At 31.5% G+C, this 15,524-nt stretch overlaps 1 protein-coding gene across 1 annotated transcript; it reads right to left on the reverse strand.

Moving 5' to 3' along the window:
* Window positions 1-5,604: 5,604 nt before the first annotated feature.
* On the reverse strand, window positions 5,605-11,672 carry LOC25490824 (sodium-dependent phosphate transport protein 1, chloroplastic). The gene is made up of 10 exons (XM_013604726.3): window positions 11,241-11,672; window positions 10,132-10,239; window positions 9,880-10,035; window positions 9,522-9,737; window positions 9,173-9,382; window positions 7,454-7,591; window positions 7,257-7,358; window positions 6,589-6,654; window positions 6,374-6,458; window positions 5,605-6,102 (listed from the first exon to the last, which is right to left on the reverse strand). Exons 1-10 carry the CDS (start codon window positions 11,610-11,612, stop codon window positions 6,005-6,007), a joined length of 1,551 nt encoding a protein of 516 aa, XP_013460180.1. The 5' UTR covers window positions 11,613-11,672; the 3' UTR covers window positions 5,605-6,004.
* Window positions 11,673-15,524: the final 3,852 nt, after the last annotated feature.

The following is a 15,524-nucleotide window of genomic DNA, read 5'->3' on the forward strand; positions in this document are numbered from 1 at the left end:
TCAAATTACAACTTTCTCCAAAAATAGTTGACTAATTGCATTCAAATTCAAATTATATGAGATCGATATATTCCCTCCATTTTTAAATATAAGCAAAAATGACTTTTTAGGTTCATCCATTTAATGATGAATGTTGTCCATATTATGAACCGCATTCATCATTAAATGAATGAATCTAAAAAGTCAATTTTACTTATATTTAGAAACGGATGGAGTATAATCCACATTCAATTGTCATCAAAACAATGAACAAACTTCATATTTTGTAGTATCTTCAAATTCCATTTCCTTCCTAAATTGAAATCAATTCAAAATTAGCAACATTCAATATATGAACCGAATCTTTTAAATGCATTAACACTAATAATAATTTTTAGTCTCCTTTGTCAGCAAAAAAATAATTATTAGTCTCCTAATTGATTCCTATTTAAGAATTTTTTTAAGACCATGGTTTTTCCTTATTGATTTTGTGAGATCAACTTAATTCAAAGACATAATTCTCTCCGAAACCAAATGCAACATAATATGAAGACAATTAAGTCCCTGAAGTAGAAAATTGTTATTATATAATAGACATGATATTGTGTACAATTGTTCACCTTTTCCTAAACTTTTCACATACAATTCATCAAATATTTATGCGCATCTATTTTCGTTGTCCTATTGAAACCAAATCTCCATGCCTCCCAAGATCGACTTAATCACTGAAATTAGCCTAGTTAACGAGAATTGAAATATTGTTGTTCGTGTGATTCGTTTATATTTGGTAAGGGATATTTCACGTGACAACCATCCTTTTTCTCTTGACAAGATCCTCATGAAATCCACTGTAAGCATCATATTTTGATATTATTGTAATTTACGTTGGATTTTTCATGTCATATGTTAATTTTTTTGTCATGTGTGATAGGGCAACAAAACTCACACTATTGTTTGTCGGACTTTAATTTATAAGTTTGAAAAAGAACTGAAGGAGAATAACATGTATTCGATGTTCAATTTTGGAGTTGTCTCAAATAGCGACTCATATAGAACCACCAACATCGGCGGAGAGAAAAAAATGTCAGTGTGGGCCACTAAAATTAACTATTGAAAAATTGTTTAAAGTCTCACAAATTAGACTTATAATTGAATTATTTAAATTTTTCGGGTAGACCACTACACCAATTTGCGGGAATTTGGATCAACCGAAACCTAAAAAAGACATAAAATTGTATAAAATCTCGCAAAATAGACCTATAAACGTTGATTTTTTTATTTTTTTTCAGGTGGGTCGTGGCCCACCCCAGCTCATGAAAGGCTCCGCCACTGACCACCAAGCATGAGTATAAACTCAATTTCCCTCACAGAATTAATACACAAAAATAAGAACCTTAACATTATTAAAAAATAAGTATCCTTTTAGGCAAAGAGAAACAAAAATAAGAACCTTCACATTGACATTCGGTTATAATCAATGTAGAAAATAAACTAGAATCAATTCAGTACTAATGTCATCATAATTATTGACTTCAATTCTAATTAGGAAATTATTGAGTCATATATCAATTATGCAATCAAATAATAATGTTGTACTTTAAAGCTGATTCTTTTCTTCTCTATATAAATATCTCTGTATTTTAGCTAAACAATCACAGTTGTCACTCACAATATTTTTTCTTAAAAATCATAGTGTATTTTTAAAAGGTTTTTACTTTTCAACTAAAAATAGCCTTTGCATTTGATTCTATCATTGACATCACCAATCAAAAGGATCAATTGTGTTTTATAGCAAGGATTATAGGATTGTGGCGTTTAGTAAATTCTGAAAAGTTTGCTAAGACTTTCTCCATTGACATTGTTTTGATAGATTCCTATGTGAGTTTTTAATTATTTATGTAATTTCTTTTTCCCAATAATTTTTAAAAAAATTCTCTCAGTGGAATTAGAAAACATGGGTTTAGAAAACAAATTGTGTACATAGAAGTGCAACGTATTTTAAAAATTGTTGGGAAAAGAAAATTACATAAATAATTAAAAACTCACATAGGAATCAATCAAAATCATGTCAATGGACAAAGTCTTAGCAAGCTTTTCAGAATCCACTGAAAGTCACAATCTTATAACCCTTGCTATAAAACACCATTGATTCTTTTGATTGGTAATGTCAATGATTGAATTAATGCTGAGGTCATATTTAGTTGAAAATTAAAAACCTTTTAAAAAAAACACCATCCTTTTTAAAAAAAAATATTGTGAGTGACAATTGTGATTGCTTAGCTAAAATACAAAGATATTTATATTGAGAAGAAATGAATCAGCATTAAAGTACAACATTATGATTTGATGGCATAATTGTTATAAGACTTAATACTTAACTAATTAGAATTGAAGTCAATAATTATGATGACATTAGTACTGAATTGATCCTAGTTTATTCTATATATTGATTATAACTGAATGTCAATGTGAAGGTTCTTATTTTTGTTTCTCGCCAAAGATGATACTTATTTTTTAATAATGTGAAGGTTTTTATTTTTGTGTATTAACTATGGGAAGGAAATTGAGTTTATACTCATGTTTGGTGGTTCTATATGAACCGCCATTTGAAGCAACTACAAAATTAGACATTGAATATACGTTATCCTCCTTCAGTTCTTTTTAAAACTTATAAATTAAAGTCCTACGCATAGTAGTGTGGGTTTTATTGCCCTATCACACATTACAAAAAGTTAACATATGACATGAAAAATCAACGTAAATTACAATTATATCAAAATATGATGCTTACAGTGGAATCCATGAGGATCTTGTCAAGAGAAAATGGAAGATTGTCACGTGAAACTTCCCTTAGCAAACACAAACGAATCACACGAATAACAATATTCCAATTCTCGTTAATTAGACTAATTTCATAGATTATGTTGATTTTGGGAGGCATGAAGGTTTGGGTTCAATAGGACAATTGTAACGCCTCCGCTTGATGGGTTAGTAACGCCCGAGGCTAATGAGGGTGGGGAGTGGTCAGGCTCCTGGCATGCTTATAGGCAAAACTGAATCACATCGGAATGAGAGGGATTCTAAGGCCGTGCAGGTATGGGACTGCATGGTTAAAGGAATGTTTATAAGAATTGTTTGGTACTACCTATATCAACAAGATGCATCTTCTTTTTGGTAGCCCATTCCATAATAACTCCACGGTTCAGCGTGCTTGACTTGGAGTAGTCTTATGATGGATGACCTACCGGGAAGTTTCACGGTAAGCGTGCGAGTGAGGACAAAACACGTTGAAAAAGACTCGTGTTGATTTGTGAGGTTAGTCGACAATCCTAAAAGCAGTCTGGGATGTTACAACAACAAAAGTAGATGCGCATGAATATTTGATGAATTATATGTGAAGAGTTTAGGAAAATGTGAACAACTGTACACAATATCATGCTAATTATATAACAATAAAACCTTGACCTAACACGTGTACTACGTGAATAGAGATGGTTTGAAATGTTTATATTGTAGATTACTTCTAAAATCGCACAAATGATTAATATAATTTTTTATAGTGCTGACAGTGTATCACGGTTAAACTTGTAAAATCCTTGTTTACTTTTTAGTTTCTATTTCAATGTAATATATATTTGGCTTAATAGCAGTTTTAACCCTTTAACTTTTTTAAAGTTGCGATTTTAGTCCCTTAAAAAAAATATACAAAACCGCCCTCTAAGTTTTGCATCTGTGGTAGTTTTTGGTCCCCAAGATCAATTTTGACTCGGTCTACACGACGTGGTAGCCTAAGTGAGGTGCCACGTTTTTTTTTAACCAAAAATTGGCCCTAGGGGGCCAAAACTGCTACAGTTGCAAAACTTAAAGGGCGGATTTGTAGTTTTTTTTTAGGAGGCCAAAATCGCAACTTCGTGAAAATTAAAGGGCGAAAACTATTATTAAACTTATATATTTGTATTGTAAAAAAATAGAGTACCATATATTTGGTTTTATAAAGAAGCAAGACAAGAAGCCCAATAAAAGGACATGCACTATTAGGTTAAATTACTGATATTCACTAAGAAATCTTATTTGGAAGATGATTAACATCGCAAAAATATATCACGATAAGACCATGAGGCATGCTAAGCTGCGTAATTGACAATTTTACATAAATTATATACTCAATACCTATTGTGTTTTTCGGCCGACCAGAAACAAAATTTCACTATTTCACTAGTTAACGGTAAATCATGAGACATTCGTGAAAAATACTCTCATGATAAACACATTGCCCTTTCGGCCGATCAAAACAAGATTTCAATATTTAACCATAAATCATGAGATTTTCGTGAAAAGTAAAAAAAAAAAAAAAACTCTCGGGATACATAGCATTGCCCTTTGTATTTTGACATACAATAAATTTCAGCATACTTATAAAAGGGAAATGATGTAACAAAACAACAGAGTTTCATTGTATGTCAGTATCAAACTTGTTTACACCAATAATGCATAATGAACATTGAAATCACAATTTATCTGGTAGATAAAATTAGATTTCATTGAAATCCTTTGCTTGCATCAATTCACAGATGACTGCACTAACCCAAAATTACCAATCCTACTCCTATGCTTAGGTGAAATTTGTTGATCAACAGTAACAATTACACTGTTACATTTCTCACAAGATTAGAATATTCAGAAACAGGGTTGTTTTTTACCACACCAGTTTTTTAAAATATTTACATGGAAAAATATAATTGGATGATTGACATTGACTTTAAACTTTATTTTGTTGTGATTACCACCAGCTTACATATGCACATATGTAAACCAAATATTTTTTTTTATAACAAAATAATTTGGGTTAAATATGTTTTTTGTCCCTATAAAATAGGGGTCTTTCAAGTTTAGTCCTTAATTAATTTTAATGGTTCTTTTAGTCCCTAAAAATAAAAATCTGCACTCACTATTAGTCCCTCCTCAATTCAAATTTGTTTAATTTATATTTAAACTCTTGAGTTTTTGAATAATTTTTTACAGACGTGTTAAGAACATTACTAAAAGTTTCTATGCAAAAAATTGTCGCAAAATTTGATTTCTACGTCCAAATTTTGTATTTTATTTTTAACTTTTGCCGTTTTAAAAAATTCATATTTAATTCGTTTCATGTTAAAAAATTCTAAATTTTAGTAAATGAACCTTTCATAGTGTTCTAAACTTGTCTCAAAAAAATCATTCAAAAATTTAAGAGTTTAAGGATAATTTAACAAATTTGAATTGAGGAGGGACTAATAGTGAGTGCAGATTTTTATATTTAGGGACTAAAAGAACCATTAAAGTTAAGTAAGGACTAAAGTTGAAAGATCCCTATTTTATAGGGACCAAAAACATATTTAACCCAAATAATTTTTCATATAATCTCTAAAAAATAATCTCTAAATTATTTTATATCAAAATCAGCTATATTTTTATCGGTAACAAACGGGCCCATAATATAACCCAATTCCATGAGAAAACAAATAGAAGCATCCAATGGTTCATTATGACATTTGGTCTGCACTCTGCAAGACTAACATTACCAACTTAGTTGACCAAAGACTGCTAGTAAAACAGGCAGATAAGAAAATAGAAAGACAAAAGAAGTTGTATAAACAATACTGCATAGACTACTTTTCTTGATTCATTGTCACAAAATTGATGTGTTTGGTTTGAAAATTATATTTACACGTATATGATGTTAAATTAAGAAATCACTATGAATTTCCCACCAAATATGGGAAAAGCAAACAAATAGATACATCATGGATTAAATAAATATAATCCAATCCATCTTTCAAGGACAATAAGGACCACTTGTCATCCCTCTGATCTATGAAACGCGCTATCCACAAAATTTACCATTTTATCAGACGAATTCCGATAAAAACAGTTGCTTCGGAATTTGATCCCCTTTCTCTTCTTGTAGTCCTCCTTCTGTGAGAAAGTACTCAAGATGTATCTATATGTGTTGTGTGACAAAGTATCAATTGTCGGTAACAGTATGTTAGTCTATGATCTTTTCACCGGTCGAGAAAAGGTTCCACACCACGGTTCCGACCAAATACAGCCCAACTGAAACCTTGAAAACATCATCCCATGAGCCTGAAAATAAGCAGAGAGAATGAATGGCGTCATACGGTTGTTCCAAAGATAAGATTTCATTGAAGTATTAGGTGGAACGAATAATGCTTCTTTGCCAAACTATCAATACCAAATTGATACTTTTCAGATTTAAGACAGTAGAAATATATACTCATTCTTCACCATTAAGAGATATAATAAAATTATTGACGGCTTCACGTAATATTTTAAGTTTCTGAGATAATTGACCATTAACATTTAGTAAGAATAAATATGAAGAACAAATACTTACCATGTTGCAGAATGTAACCTGTTGCTGCTGTTCCAAGAACACCAGCCAGTACTCCAGCGGTATTGGATAGACCGAGCAATATCCCCTGAGAAGAAATATAGCAAATGAATATAGAAATCTTATAAACAATTTGTCTGTTTTTGCATTCTTATTCTGAATTTAGAATTATAAAATTCAACGGTACTGAAAATTCCAGGTACAATGAATCCACTTACAGAATATCTAGGGGCTATATCTTGATGGTTTGAATATAATCCAGACTGAGAGAATGCGTCAGTTCCCTGTTCAGGACAAATTTAAACAAGTGAGGAACGAGAAAGTTCAATGGAACTAGTGGATGAGCAAACACTATCTAATTTTAATTTTAGATAATGTTAAGCGAAAAAGAAATGTATAGTAATGCTGTCTTAAAGAGAAGTTCCAAGACACTGTTATCAATGAAAATTAACGTTGCTGTCAAAGTTGAAGAATATGAAGCATCTGGTATGAACTGAAAACTATGATAAAAATTATACAAGACTCTGACTTCGGTGACTATGTTGTCAAATAATGGCTGTAACGGTGGTGGTTCTATAGTAATATAACCTAAAAGTATTTGAACAAATCGCTCTTGTTTCGTGATACGCTATTTAGTACAAAATGTTGTCTAATAACAGCTATAGCGCAATCAGCGCTATACCACTGTTGTGTACAGTAGCTTCAATAAACCATTATTTTCTGCTATTTGCAATTGACAACACGACTTAGAAAAATACATTATCAGCAGCACTTTCGCCAGAACTATTTAAGGATGAGACACACGAGAACTGGCTTTATGTTATGATTATACGAAGAACTCCTTATCAGAATAAGAAATATGTCCAATACAAAACTAGAAGCAAACCTGACTGCAAGTCATACACAAAACAGCCACCACAGGAGAATCAATGTGGCTCAGTTGAGTTAAGAAGAAAGCAGGGCCAAGAAACCCAACTGTTTGCATTATCTGCAAAGAGAACATAGAACTAAAGAACTGTTTTGACAAGAATAAGCTACAAGAAAAACTAAAAAAGAGAAGGAAAAAAAGTTGAAGGGAGATACCTTGCGGACCCTTGTAACAGATACACCTCGGGTCACAAGAGTGTCTGCAATCCAACCACCAAAATTTGCAGAAATTGCCATAGTAAGCCACGGTAAAACACAAAACAGTCCAGATTCTGTGAGATTGAACTTCAACACCTGTGATATATATTTGAAAATAATTTCTGTTAACTTTAACAATGTCATCTGTTGTCAATATTGAAGCTTGATGAATAAATCAAGTAGAAATATGGTTAAAATGTTTAATATCAGCTAGCATTCCCACATGTAGAAATCAACAACATCAAATGTTGACAAGTAAATAAATGTCATGATTTCTAGTTTATAGCAATAGATTATGCTATTATAGGGCTAGAAATGAGTCGAGTCGAGTCGAACCTGTCTGAGCTCAACTCGACTCGATAAGAATTGGTTCGGCTCAAAACTCGACTCGAGTTCAATACGAACTTTTTGTTAAGCTCGAGTTCGGCTCGTTTAAAGTTCACGAACAGCTCGACTCGACTCATTAGGTTCAACTCGTCAGCTCAAATCAAATAATTAAAATGCCAACTTTTTTTTCAAAAACATTTTTTTAGATATTTTGACCTTTCTTTTAGAAAGTATATATTAAAATAGATTAAAAGATCTCTAACACAAATTTGTGCTGAATACAAAAATAACAAATTATAATTTTGGTACTAAAATATAATTATTTGACCCAGCGCTGTTAAGTTAAAATAGCATGGTACTAAAATATAATTTAGGTACAATGAAGTTCGTATACACACTCTTCTTTTTATACAGTTGGTCTAATCTCTGTTGTTTCAAACCCACCGATGTGGGACTATTTTATCTTGTGTAAAAGCTTAGACTATTGACAATGCATGAGCTGTTAACTTTCAATGTAGAACTTTTTTCACCATTTATTATTAAATGAGACTACTCTTATTTTATTATTGTTGGGCATATTTCTTTTTACGTTGGTGTGTAATTTATTATTTAATTAGAAAAAACTTAAAATTATTATTAGAACATACCACCAACCAGCAAATTCGTGCATATAAGAGAGACAAAAATCTAACTAAATTCAATGATTAGAATTGAGAATATACTCAATATTCTTTCACTTTCAAACCTATATATATATATATTATCGAGCCAACTCATGAACCAATCGAGTCGAGTTACATATAGCTTAAGTTCGGCTCATTTATTTAACGAACTTAATTTTTAGCTCAAGTTCAGCTCATTTGGTTCATGAACCAAGTTCAACAAGTTTATTGTCGAGTCGAGTTCCAAACTATATTCGAGTTGGTTCGGTTCATTGCCAGCCCTACGCTATTATCAGGTATGATAGTTTGAACAATAGAATCAGAAGAATGGACAAGAAGATAATCAACCTAAAAGGGAGACTAAGGTTTTAGGTGAAAGAACGAAGAGGTAATAATATCAATTTTCTGTTGTAATTTCAAGAGTTTATTGAAACAAATGCCTTAGACTGTAAAAACTAAAATCATCAGCCAGAAAATACATAAAAGAACAACGAAATAGTTTCAAGTTGTGGTTCCAACCAAAAGTACTTTTGCTTATGCATAGGTAAAGTTAACTTTATCATAGAATGAAATTCATAGACAGCAATGTAAGACATAAAAAGAAGAAAAAGTATATATAAGAACGAATCTAACTTCGTCCACACCAAACAGCATACTTAGCAAACAATCCAAAAAAAAAAAGGCTTACTTGATTATAGTATGTTGGCATCCATGTAAGAAGAATGAAAGTTCCCCAGTTGTGGCAAAAGTGGGACACAATCAGGGCCCAGACCGGTGGTTTCGACAAAATTAATCCCCAAGGTATTTCCTTCACAGGTTCCTTGGAGAAACCATTTGTAGCAATCAACTTCTTTTCTTCTGGCCGCATTTCAGGATCATCAAGTGGCGAACTATGTGCCTACAGGTCCCAAAAAACACAAAAAACTGGCATCAAATTTGAAACAAAAAGTATTTCTATCGAGAAAAAGCGTTTACATATATTTCGTAAAGGAAGCATTTATGTGAAGGTAATAATTTTTATGTATGCGAATTCTAACCTTACTAAGCCATATACAAAACCAAACTGTTCCTAGAGAACCAAAGGAGTAAAACACCGATGGCCATCCATACTGATGAATTAGGAAAGGTGAAAAGGCCAATCCAGTGACCGATCCAAGGTACATGCCACTGTATACCAGAGCTAATGATCTACTTCTCTCTGCCACAGGAACCCATTTTGACAGAATATTATTCATGGCCGGCATAGCAACACCCTAGTAAGATCCAAAAGAAGTTAGCTTCACATGGAAAAAAAAGCTACCATCATATCGTATCATCACCAACTATATGAATCAAATCATTACTAATATCAGTGACAGCATAGGGTGCAACAAAGAACATTTTAACAGAACACACCTCACCAATTCCCATGAATGCACGGGCAACTAATAGAAAAGGCAGTCCAAGTTTGGCAGCTACGGGAGTTAGGATTGTGGCAACGGACCACCAAATGACGCCAAATGCTAAAACTTGCTTCCCTCCCACCGTGTCAGCCCATATTCCACCAGCAATCTGCAACAAGTATCTACAGATGCATCAGAGCTATGGCTTGTAGTTCAAAATTAAGAGAAGAGACAAAAAGTTACTAATTAAAATGAAACCACGTACCTGAGTGAGGAGGTATCCCCAAAAGAAAGAAGACTGTACTAAACCTACAGTGGTGGGGTTCCAGTTGTACTCTGCTGACATTGGAAGTATAGCAATGCTCATATTTACCTGTAAATGTGAAAAGAGCAAAGTTTCTAAGAGCCAGAGCTAGCTGAAGACTCCACTACAATACTAATCTAAGGTTTTCAAACTCAACCATCTGTTCTCTCTCTCACTGCAATTCATTGGAGTATTGGACCCTATGAATACATAGCCATCAATCTTCTAAGAAACAAGTTTTTTATAATTTGAAATTAACTTGTTCGCTAGTATTTCAAAAACAGTTTCTTGACCACAGTTATTTCCAAAACATTAAGGTTTTTTATGTCTTGCGACTGCAACTTTACCGTAATATGAAGGATGTGAATCATGACTGCTATGTAACCTTGTTCTCTACCTGAACTTTTTCAAAAACTCTCTAACTTAGACTGCTTGCAAGCTTATAAAAGTGTTTTTTTCCTCTTAGTTAATAAGAATGAAATGCTTATCACTAATTAGAAACTTTTATAAGTTAAAAACTAATCTAAACTAGGCTTTAGGCCCTATTTGGATAAACAACTTATTTTGTAGCTAATTCTATAATACAAGATAAAATAAAGCCAAACTCTTTCCCTATAAGCTGTTTTCATCTGTTATCCTAGAGCACTTAAGGAAATAAGCTAGACCAGGTAAAAATTAAATGTGCATGGTTTGAGAGAGTATTATAACTTACTGAGTTGGTTAGTTGGTTGTTATAGTTTGTTCAGTTAGCTATAAAGTTAGTTAGTTGCTAATGTACCAGATAGGTAACACTTCTGATTGAAGGTGTCTTTGGTGTCTGACACATATGAGTGTTAGAATCCGGCACCGAAACATATAATTATATTCAATCATTTTGATTTTCCTAAATTAGTAAGTGTATCTACGTTACGTGTCAGTATTGTGTCTAGTATTCGTGTATGCGTATCTACGTTACGTGTCAGTATTGTGTCTGGTATTCGTGTCGGTATTTTGATTTTCCAATCCAATATCCAACTTTTTTTGTAATTTAAATAAATTCATACAAGAGGTTGAAAAAGTGGCATACTCACTCTGTCCATGTTACACAGAAGAAAAGCAGAGAAGCAAAGAATAACAATAACCCATCTCTTAGGAAAAACTTCCCACCAAGATGAAGACTCAGTCACTTCTTCCTCAACATCAACACCATCCAAACCACTTACTACTTTCTTATGAACTGCAAGATCTTGATACTTACTTGAGGCTTCTGGCCCATGTTTCTCAGACTTAACATCTGCCCACACCTTCCCTCTTCCCCTCCGGTGACACAGCAGGTGCAATGGAAACGGATAAGGTGAATGGTTAAAGAGAGTTCTGGTACGTGATTGTGGTGAAGAAGAAGAAGAAGAAGAAGAAGAAGGTGATGGTGGAGAGAAAGAGAAGAGTAGAGCTCTGCTACTCATTGTGTCTTCTTTCTCTTCAGTTTGTGTTTACTGTTACATGTAACAGTTTCAAGATTTTGTGTTGTGGAAGATTTTTTATTATCTGTACTGGTTCTTGTTTTGACACGTGGAGATGCTTTCCTATAAAATCCATTATTTTACTCAACTAAATTCATGCATCTGGCAGTGTATAATACAGCCATGAAACTAGACTAACTAAATATAATACAATAAAAAAAAAAAAAGACTAACTAAAAGTAATTACTTATGAGCTTTTGGGTTTAGTGTCTGCATGACATATACAAAATATGATTAAAATAGAAAAAATATGATAAAGACATGTTTAGTAGTAATTATATCATGTGGCTCATGCACACATGATAATAATGTTGTGTAGCAAGTGTTGGTAAGAGCTCCTATCTGAGAGAATTCATAAATTTAATAACAAAATTTTGAGTTAAATGATGTTTGTGTCTAATTCACTTATGTAGTTGTTAATGTGAATTATCATCTAGGTTATTATATTTAAAAATAGTTGGATCGAACTCACTTGTATAAAAATATTCTTTTGTTTGCAAAATAGTTTTTGATTGATATGTATAAAAAATAAATGGATCAATATAAAAATAAAAAACTCTAAGTCCATCTCTTATTCACTTACTTAACCATTGATCATTTGTGTGTGATATCAATTCTTCTTGTTCTTGTGAGAGAACCCACGAAAAAAGAGAGAGAAAAGGTTGTCATTCAATGGGAGTTAGAGAACTTGTGTATGTGTGTGTGTGTGAGAGAGAGAGAGAGAAAGAAAGAGTTGAAATCATCGTTCACGTCTTCTAATGAGTTCTTGTCTTCACTGAATGTTATTGTCACGTCATTGTTTCAATTAGTCTATATGTTTTTAATGTATCAACATATATATATATATATATATATATATATATATATATATATATATATATATATATATATATGTTTGAATTCAAAATTTTTGTCAAATTGTTACATATAAGGAAATCAATTTAGCGGCAGTCTTCATTTTTTTCGTAAAGGAATGTGGTCTACTAGATGGGTGTTAATTTGTGTGGTATGTATTTGCATTGAATTGCATATGAACATAATATTGGTTCATTCATTGTCAATCAAATTTTAAAATTTACATGAAAGACACATTTTTTTAGTAAATATAGTCTTGCGAAAAATAATTTCTTCCATTTATCATTTTGGTGTGTGTGAAAAAATAGTAGATCTGATGTACATCACATCTCTTTCTTAAAATAAAAATTGAATTATTCAAATATGGTTCGGGCTGATCCAACAGGCCGCATAGCCCATTAATGTTTATGTTGAGTATAATTTGAAAATTACTCTTCTTATTTATTAAATTGTTCATTTTCTTATATCAGCGACAGACGACAGTTAACTGTCGCTCATCATTTTTCAGCGGCTGCCACTGACACTTTTAAGATCGGTTGAACCGACTTAAAAAGTGATTGAACTGATCTTAAAAGTGTCAGCAACAGTTAACTGCCATTGAAAAATGTTGAGTGGCAGTTTATTGTCACTAATATAAGAAAATGAACAATTTCATAAGTGAGAAGAGTAATTTTCATTTAATTTTGGTGGCCCATTTAGCAAACAGGTCGGCCCACTCCAATTAGGCTGAGACAACCCATTTAACAACTCTAATCATCTAATTATGAAGTCAAAATAAGCAAATTATTTTTTTAATCGGGTTTTATTAAAAATCTTAGGTTCTTCATCTTCTCTATCATATCCAACTTCATCAACTTTTATCATCTTTAACAAATTAAAAAAGAGATTTTCAAAATAGAAACTATATCATATCCATCTTCATCAACTTTTATCATCTTTAACAAATTAAAAATAGAGATCTTCAAAATAATAACTTAGAAAATCTTAAATTAATATTCTTGGAGTTTAAACAACATGTAAATCACAACACAAACATTTTAGTTAAGGGATCAAGCTCTGTGTTATCTGCTGCTTCTCAATATCATTGTCTTTAGATTATAGCACTTTGTATAATTTGAAGCTTATAACATAAGCATCATTCATGAAAAACACTTATGCATAAGCTATTTCTATAATAAAAGATCAAATAAAGTCCATCTATTTTCGTATAAACTATATGATCTATTTTCATAAGCTATTTTTGAGAGTTTATGAAATTAAGCTAAAAATTCTTATGCACATGTCATAAACTCTTTTCATAAGTTCACTCAAAAAGTCTCACAAGTACTTATTTAGTAGATGAGTTCAAATTAAACCAATCTAAACAGCCATAAGTAAATATCTTTCCCAAACATCAACCTTGTTGAGCTTCTCCGTAGATTTGATTTCAAGTGCAACTTTTGGTTGATAGCTACGTAAACAAGAAGATCAAGTTTGGCAATTGTTTTCTTATTTTGTAAAAGTGCTTTTTATTTCCCTCACCAACGCTTGTATCTTCATTCCCATCTTCATCCTCACAAAGTAAACGAAACAATAACAAAAAAGGGAAAAGTTAGTCGAGAGTTGTTGGTTTTTATCTTTTTTAAAAAACAGAAACCAAAAAAAATAATGAGGGAAAATGGAAATGATTGTTTCAGGAGTAAGTTACACCGCCCTCCTCTAAGAGAAGTTTGAGTTACATTCTCATCCCCCTCTTATGTTAAAATATACATTTCCCTCCCTTGAACAATTAAATTTACACTTCTCTCCTCTACGAGATGCTTGAATTGCAACCCCCTCCTTTAATAATTAAATATGCACTACGCTTTAATCTATTTTAATATAAATATATATTTTTATGATATATACTAATTTTGAACCACCATTTAAGAAAAATAAATTCGGTTTCTTTATGATTTAAATGAAAATGATAATTAAATTTAAAGATTTTGTTATTAATTTTATACTTTAGGGTATAAAATTCATTTTTAAATAATCATACTTCATCAACTCTCCTTCAAAAATACTTCATCAACTCTAGTAATTTTCCACGTATTTTAATTTTATTTTTTGTTGTTTCATATTTTATAATAGGGTTTAAAATTATATGTTAATGAAATTGTGAATAAAAAATAGTAAAATATATGCATTCAAACTTTGCCAAAAAAAGGTTAATTTATTAATGTTATATACTAATTATTATAGAAATAAAGATTTTTTTTTTGCTAGATTATTAGAAATAAAAAAAAAATATTAAAGGAATAAAGTGTAAATTTTAACATAAGAAGAGACAGGAATGTAATTCACGCTTTATTCATGGAGGGAAGTGAAATGTTTTCTAATATGTTTTGAATAAGAGGGAAGAGGGATATATATTTTAACATAAAAGAGGAGGGGAGTGTAATTCAAACATGTTTTAGGAGAGAGGAATGTAATTTACTCTTTTTCAAGGGTAACCTTACCATGATTCCTTAAAAAAAAAAAAAAAAAAAAAAAGGGTTGTGATTTAAGATTGAATTGTTATTAACCACAATTTGTACAACCATAATCATAAAATACAAAATGAATTAGGCTCACAAATAGTCATACTATTATTTTCGGATAATTAAGTTTAAACTCAATCTTTGTAGGAAAATATAAAACAAAAAGTTAAATATTTTGCAAGTGAATAACCAGTGCCTCATGAGTTTGACATCGCATAATTAGGTGGTGCTAAAAAGATTCTTGAAATAGAAATTCACATGGATATGAGTGTTAGAAAATTATGGTTCTCTAATAAAAGCTATGTTAGGCAAATTTTAATACTAAGGTTGTGAATACTCAATTGGAGAATCACCTTAAGCTCTCATTAGTCTAGTCTCAAAAGAAAGATTCATAAGTTGAGTATATATCAAAGGCTTCCAATTCCAATGTTGTTAATTACTTAATGTGTGATATAGTTTTCACTAAGGTGCTCAAATGGTACAACAAGTCATGGTATCA

Source organism: Medicago truncatula, chromosome 3, assembly GCF_003473485.1.
Source record: "Medicago truncatula cultivar Jemalong A17 chromosome 3, MtrunA17r5.0-ANR, whole genome shotgun sequence".
NCBI lineage: Eukaryota > Viridiplantae > Streptophyta > Magnoliopsida > Fabales > Fabaceae > Medicago > Medicago truncatula.